Source organism: Gekko japonicus, unplaced genomic scaffold, assembly GCF_001447785.1.
Source record: "Gekko japonicus isolate JY-2015 unplaced genomic scaffold, Gekko_japonicus_V1.1 scaffold1418, whole genome shotgun sequence".
Taxonomy (NCBI): domain Eukaryota; kingdom Metazoa; phylum Chordata; class Lepidosauria; order Squamata; family Gekkonidae; genus Gekko; species Gekko japonicus.
Window position 1 is genome coordinate 447,875 of NW_015174318.1, and position 7,528 is coordinate 455,402.

At 42.6% G+C, this 7,528-nt stretch overlaps 1 protein-coding gene across 3 annotated transcripts in view; it reads right to left on the reverse strand.

Moving 5' to 3' along the window:
• Positions 1-7,178, reverse strand: part of JAM2 (junctional adhesion molecule 2) — a 64,665-nt gene extending 57,487 nt beyond the window's left edge. For all 3 annotated transcript variants that reach the window (XM_015424204.1, XM_015424203.1, XM_015424201.1), the window contains exon 1: positions 6,851-7,178. In XM_015424204.1, coding sequence (XP_015279690.1) covers positions 6,851-6,962 — 112 coding nt within the window. In that variant the 5' untranslated portion in view covers positions 6,963-7,178. The remainder of the gene's footprint in view (positions 1-6,850) is intronic.
• Between the last annotated feature and the right edge of the window lie 350 nt (positions 7,179-7,528).

Consider the following 7,528-nt stretch of genomic DNA (forward strand, 5'->3'; position numbering starts at 1 on the left):
AGAGTAACCCCGGGGTTACTCTGGCCTGGCCAGGCAGGGGTTACTCTGAGCTAGCCCATACTAACCCCCGCCTGGCCAGAGTGGTAAGTTAAATGTCAGCTGGCCAGATTAACCCGGGGTTACTCTAGGCTAGGCCAGAATAACCCTGGGGTTACTCTGGCCGGGGGGTTAATCCAGCCTGTTACACCGGGCCACCCAGCGGAGCCCCAGCAAACACTGCAGGGAGAGTTCTCCCCACAGGATCAGCTGCTTGGTGAGCTCTTCTGGACAGTCTGGCTTAAAGGGACTGCCAAAAAAAAAAAAAGCCCCGGGTGAACGGCCTCTCAGCTGTTTTTAGCAGCTTTTTCCCCCTTGATGTTTTGGGTTTGGGTCTATTGGACCCCCCAAAATTTGGGATTTATAAAAAATCATGGATCCAAATACTTTACTGGTTTTAAAATCTGTTTTTTTCCCCAGGAATCCCCAAAAAATTTCATGTCCAATAGACCCGAACCAAAAAATACTGATAAAAAATCATGGATCCAAATACTTTACTGGTTTTAAAATCTGTTTTTTTCCCCAGGAATCCCCAAAAAATTTCATGTCCAATAGACCCGAACCAAAAAATACTGAGAAAAAAATTGCACACCCCTATTTGTGAATACTCTCACCACTAATTTTCCTCATACCTGCACCATTTTGAAGGTACTGACAAGAGTCTCATTTGCACAAACATTGCAGCTGAGGGCACGCCCCAATACTGAAGTAATGAAAGCACTTCATTCTCAATAAGGATAACAAAACTATGCTGATCATCAGAAAAGCTAACTCCTCGCTCCATAGCAATATCTGCTTTCTTTATTACTCAGTCTTTTTTCTCACTTCACCACAAAATGCCAAAGGTGGCTATTTGATTTATTGTGTGTGTGTGTGTGTGTGTGTGTGTGTAGATCTCCCCCAAGAACAGCTCTTTTAAAAAAAACCCAAACCTTTTCGATTACACCCAGCAGATATGTTGAAATCATATTTCCTCTACCTCAGAGGTTGTGAAACTTTTTTGGGCTACCTCCAAGTTCTATAAACGCATTCCCAGGCATTATTCAGAATAGCAGTTTGAACAACCCCCTAAGGAAGATTTTGTTTGCCAAAAATATGCCCAAATTTCCTAATATTTGTATTTGTTTACCATAAAATTTCCCTCAATTATCCATTTTTTCTTTTTACCTCCTAATTTTTTCCATTAAAAAAACCTTTTTTTTCCTTTTAGAAAATTATTGAGAAATTTAAAATCCTTATATAACATAGAAATCTTAATATTGGGCACGCTATGACAAAAATAACATTTATATAGCTAAAAAGCACACTTCATAATAAACAGGTTCAGTAACCGAGAACACAGAAAAATACATACTGTGCTCAATACTATTATGTTAAGGGCTTACCAACAAAAACTTAAAAATAACAAAAGACAAAAACACATGTGATGATGATAGTTTCCACCAGATTTCAGCACTATGCAGAGGCAGAAACTTGGAGTGCTATTTGCCAGCATGGTGCCATATAGCCTGGTCAATTGTAAATAAGTGATCAATGCACCCAAAGAAGTCCTACTCTAGTGCCCTTCCCCCACCATCCCTTTGCTTCTTCGTGCCCTCAGGTAAGCCCCTCCAGGGGGCAGTACTACCCAATTCGGGAACACTGCTTTACCTAGATCCCAAATTAAAGTAGATGCAATGTGATGGCTGGATTTCTGGGAGAATTATACAAGGATTGAGAGGAGAATGTAATGGGGGCATAGATCATAGTGTTAAGCCTTCAGAAATGGAAAGTGTCAAATCTTTCAATAATGAGATCAGTTTTGAATCACTACAGTGCAAAAGACTTAATCTGCTACAAATAAGCAGTTAAAGCGTGTGTATTCTTATCAGAGTGTACAGCATTTTTCATTGCATATTGTTATGCTGACAGCTGTGTGTTCCAGTTTCACAGATCTCTGTTTAGCTCACTACTTGGGTGGGGTAGTATTTTTCTAGGTTTATATTTCCTTGTCTAACTTTTTAATCTTCTTCAAAATCACATAGTAGAAAACAAAGTTATCCACCTGCTTTTAGGGGGCAAGTTCTCTGTTTCCCTTCAAGCTGTGTTAGGGCCAAACAACATGTTCGTGTTTGTAAACAGAGGATCTTCACAGCCAGATAGGAGCTGAGGAGAATTGCTTTGAAAAAAATTAAGAACAACCCCAAATGGGTTTGGAATGCTACTGTGGGGGGAGGACAGGTTCCAGCCTCCTGTCCCCCAAGCTGTTCACACAGACACAGAGTTGGAGGGGGGGGGTTACATACCCATTTCTGCTACTCTACGAAATTCCACCAACTCCAGCTTCACCCTTTCCTTTACACTGTGATGTGAAGAACTAGGCCTAATGAAATCCTTCATTCTTCACTGCTCCTTTTTATGTTTTTCATTTTTGAAAAAAAATTTAATACATTTTCTCAATTTCTTTCACAAATACATTTAAAAATATATATCCACTACACCCTCATAGTTAAAATAGAAGTACTCTGAAATAAATGTGTTCACTGAAATGGCAATCCTATGAAAGCTTTCTTGGGAGTAAGTCCCACTGAGTAACATGGGGCTTACTTCTGTGCAGACCTGTTTAGGATTACTCCCTAAAACACCTGTTAAAATTATAGGTAGAGATGTGAAGGCCACAATAATTTCATTAAACTTTTTCCCCAATTGAAAAACTGGAAAATTGAGGAGGACTGAAAGAACTTCTATGAAATATTTTCTCTCTTTTAGGATAAATGAAATGCTTTTAAAGATAAGGTTTTATTTACCCAAAGTATGCAATATGAAGTTAGAGAAAACAATCTACAGAATTAGGAATCGATAATTTCTAAGCATACTGTAGACAAAGACAACATATTTTTCAGGACTTGCTCATTGTTTAACTATGACAATTCTATACATACTATAATGTGTGTGATAATACAGTATTGAAGAGTTTGTTTTCTACATTATATGGTTTGATTTGATATTCAAATATGCTGCTAGTTCTGCTTGTGACTATGAGACCGTTTATATACAATCACACACTTCCTTTTGTCTACCAAAATGTTTTGTCTTCTAATTTCAACTTTCCTGCCTGTTTCTCAGATGGTAAAAGCAAAGATAACATATGCTAATGTAGCACACAGTATAGTAGTTTGTAGCTCTCTTTATTAGTGCGTAAAGACCACCAACTTCCCTATGAACCTACTCGGCTACTATAGGAACCTTCAGGGATCCTGTTTTGGGTGCCCCTATCATCTGAAGCTCAATGGGATGCAACCCAAGAAAGGACCTTCTCAATCATGGCACCAAAATTATGGAATTCCCTCCCAAAAGGTATTAATCTGTCCTCTTCTATCATTGTCTTCAGCGAACTGGTGAATACTGTTTTTGTTTGGCATCCCCTAACAGATATGGTCACTAGCTCCAGCTTGGGAAATTCCTGGAGACTTGGGGGTGGAACCTGAGCAGGGTGGAGTTTGGAGAGGGGAGGGACTTCAGTGGAGTGTACCACCATACAGTCCACCCTCCAAAGCAGCCATTTTCTCTGTAATCTGGAGATCAGTTGAAATTCTGGGAGATCTCCTGGCCCCACATGGAGGTTAGCAACCCTACTAACTGACCTTCCTTCCTGTTAATTGCTTACTTACAAGATTTGTATGACACCTTTCTGCCTGATCAGGGCAGTTATGTTTCAGTGTGTGTGTGTGTGTGTGTGTGTGTGTATATATAAAATACAAATCTTGTAAGTAAGCTTTAATGTTTAGGTTTGAAGAGACTTCGGTGAGTATATTTGGCACAATACCAATAATAACCTCCCTAAGATTTTTAAAATGGTAGTTTCAGTCTTCTGTCCTCCATATTGAAGGACGATGCTCTGATCCAAATTTCCACTTTATTGATGTACTGATGCAAACTTGAGGAATGGCAGAGAAGTCCAACTTGGTTTTTGTGGACAACTTGCATCCATAATAAATTTTCAAGTGTTTTCTCAGTTCAGAAAAAAATGACAATTTGAAGGCAGACATCTGCCAGCTCAGCGGTGCTCAGTTAATTTACTAATAGTCCTGCTAGATATGATGGTGTCATTGTGGCCACCACAAAGAAGCCACTGCCATTTTAAAGTCACTTAAACATGTCGTGAAGCTTTGATCCTAATTGGTCCCACAGGATAGTACTCTTGTTGCCATACTCCCTCATTGTCCCTCAGTGGCCATCAATCACAAGCAGTGAGGAGTCCAAGTCATTCAAAAATAGATTGAATAAATAGGGTGCCAAAATGCAGCCTTGTTTGACTCCTCCGTTTGTAAGGATCTTAGGTGTTAGTGAGCCTGAGTTTCTGTATCTTACTTGGCAGCTAGTAGTATAGTTTCCAGATTAGGAAGCGTAATCGTTTATCTATTCCCATCCTATTCAATTTAACCCGTAGGAGATTCCTGGGGATTGAATCAAGGGCCCCTTTAAAGTCAAGGGAAGCACAGAATAGTTTTTTACGGGCTACTCTTGGAAATTTCTCCACCAAATGGGCGAGAGTTACGCAATGATCTAATGTTATGCTGCCTGTACAGAAACCAACCTGCTCTGCTCCCAAAAGGTTTTGATCTGCAATCCAGGTGGTCAATTTATCTGACAGATGTCTAGCATAAAACTTGCCCACTATTGAAAGCAGGCTTATTGGGCGGTAGTTTCCTGGATAATTTGGGTCCCCTTTTTTGAAAATTGGAACTACAATAGTATTTGTCCATAAAGCAGGCATGGTCCCTGTTTTATCAGAGTAAAAAGGGTAGCCAGAGGGGGAACCCACCAGTCTAGGTGGTCTTTAAACAACTCGGGTGGGAATCCATCTGAGCCTGGAACCTTTCTAGCCTTTAATTTATTTATTAAGCTTTTAATTTCAGTTGGACTAACTGGTGCCCATTCGGGCCAATCAGGGGGAGAAAAAACTTCTTGTTGCTCAGATAAATCTGTGGAAAAATAAAAAAAGATGTTTAAGAAATAGTCTGTCCAGGTCTGGGAAGGTATGGGGCAGTTAGGGGATGAAAAATCACCCCTAAATTCTCCAGCTACCATAGCCCAGAATTGTTTGCTGTCCCTAGATAAAGATGCCTTGATTAGTAAGTCCCATTTCCTGTTATGTTTCCAGTGGGCTAGGCAGAAGCTTCTAAGAAGCCTAGAAGGAATGAAAGTAATTTTCCTATTGCTTCCCCTTCTGCAACAGGCTTTCAATGGTAAACAACCTCTGGACATGGAGGTTCCATTTAGTCTTCAATTATCTTTCTGAATAAGTGGGCAAAGAGAGCTGCTAGTATCACTTCTATTCAGGCTTAAGTCGCTAAGAACATTTATCCTTGTTACTGGAAAGGGGTGCAACAGCAAGAAGGAGAACTGAATTCCAAAACTGCCAGTCCTTTTAGGACTGGTGGCCTCTAATAATACATTTAGGCAACAATGACAAGCTCTAAAAATAGACCAGCCAAGAGAGTGTTATGCACAAGTATAGGTTGATGCCTGCAATTTCCAGGAGGCTGTGGAACCACTTGTATAATATTGACAAGGCTGCTTCGCAGTTCAGTCTAGGACTAAACTTTATTTGCATTTTGGTCAATCATATTTACTTGAAAGTAGAGTTCAGTGAAATTTACTAACATGTACATAAATTAAGGTTTTTAAGCACAGCAGCCCAATCCTATAAATTTTACTCAGTGGCGAGTACTGCATTCAGTGTTCCACATGACATTGCCTGCCACTGTTTCTCACAATAAGCATGTATAGAGACAAGGGGTGACATAGTCATAAACATTTGCTCTGGGCAGCCCCAGTACATTCATAACACACACACATGCCACATAAACTTTGAAGCAGGTAGCTCAGTTCTGTGGTGCTAACTTCCTATTAAGGCTAGGCAACAACACAAACTTCCTTTACCAGCAAAATATTTTCAAGCAGGCAAAGCTAGGATACTTGGCAGTTACTTGAAAGTAAATCCCACTGAAGGTAAAGGGACACAGGGTATATGAGGTTACACCATAAACATGTTAAAACTGCTACCGAACCTTACTTTCAGAGAAAGTGTGGAGAAAGCTGCTATCTTCTACAGTTCCTGATGGTAGCTCAATAAGGATATAGATATATAGAGATATTGAGATATATAAAACAGGGCTGAACAGATGCACACTAAGACTGGGGCACATACCAAGGGGACTCAAAGCTGCTTACTTCCAAGTAAACCCGCTAAGTGACTCTAAGCGTTTACTTTCACATCGGTGTGTTTTGGATTTCATTAATGATCCTGTGCACGCGCCCTCAGTTTTCTGGGGACCAAACACACGCAGGTAGCATCACACTCATTCCTATGTAAACTAGTTAAAAGTCAATCCCACTGAAGCCAACAGCGATGTATTCTAGCCTAGGGCAAGGACTGCTCCCCTCCACCGCCACAAATCCCGCCCAACGGCTGCCCCCTTGCCTATTGCCCTCCCTCATCAGCCCAGGCTCGGCTTCCCCGGTTGTCAAGCGAAGCGCGCGCCTGCCCCTGGCTCCGTTACTTGCTCTCTGCTCCCCCAGCTAATCAAGGCTTCGCGGCGTGCGGTGCCGGCTGCCTCCTTTGCAACTCGGCACCCAGGAGCATTGCAAAGGCAAGCAAGAGGGCGAAGCGAACAGAGTGCTCCTCCGCCCGGGCTCGCTTTCTGGAGACGACGAGATGCTCCTCGCAGGAGGCAAAAGAGTGTGGGCCGGGGAGAGTCAGCGGCGGCGCCCTGCATTGCAAACTGCGAGGCAGACTGCAAGGCAAAGGGAAGAGAAGCGAGCGACTTACAGTAAAGCGAGCCCAAGAAAGCGAGGAAAAGCAGCAGGACGCGGCGCCTCGCCATCTTCACAGCAACAGCTGCTGTCCAAAGGCAGGGAGAAACTGGCGTTGCTCCCCGCATTAGAGCGGTGGGTGGGAGAGCTGGACGCTCCTCCCGTTATTCGGGGTTTTTGTACCTCGGGGAGGGGGGACTTCCTTTCCAATAGTCCGGGCTAAACGAAGAGCCGAGATTTCCGTTGGCTGGAGTTAGCGGCACCAAAGTCAAGGGAGGGTGGAGGAATTCCAAGGGAGCGCTTCAAGCCTCCTCCTTTGCGTGTCAGTAAATGTTCCCATTAAGTCGGAGGCTATTGCCAGCTTCTTCAACCTAGAGGCAAGCCAGAAGCAGTAGAGAAGGAAGGGATTCAGCCGGGAACGGAGTGAGGAGCGACGTCCCCCCCCCCATCAGCCCACAAATCTCGATCAGCATCTGCCTTTCCCTGGCATTAGTCGTGATGATGACTATTATTGATTGTCAGCATTGATAGTAAATTACACACACACACACACACTGTGCAACGCGGTTGTCACAAAGTAATGAGCAAGGCTTCGAATTCCTCAAAACTCTTCATGAGGCTTGATGTTCGGTACTGGGGGCAGGGGTAGAGATCAAAGGTGCTTCAGAGTATGTCAGAAAAGCCCAACACGTGC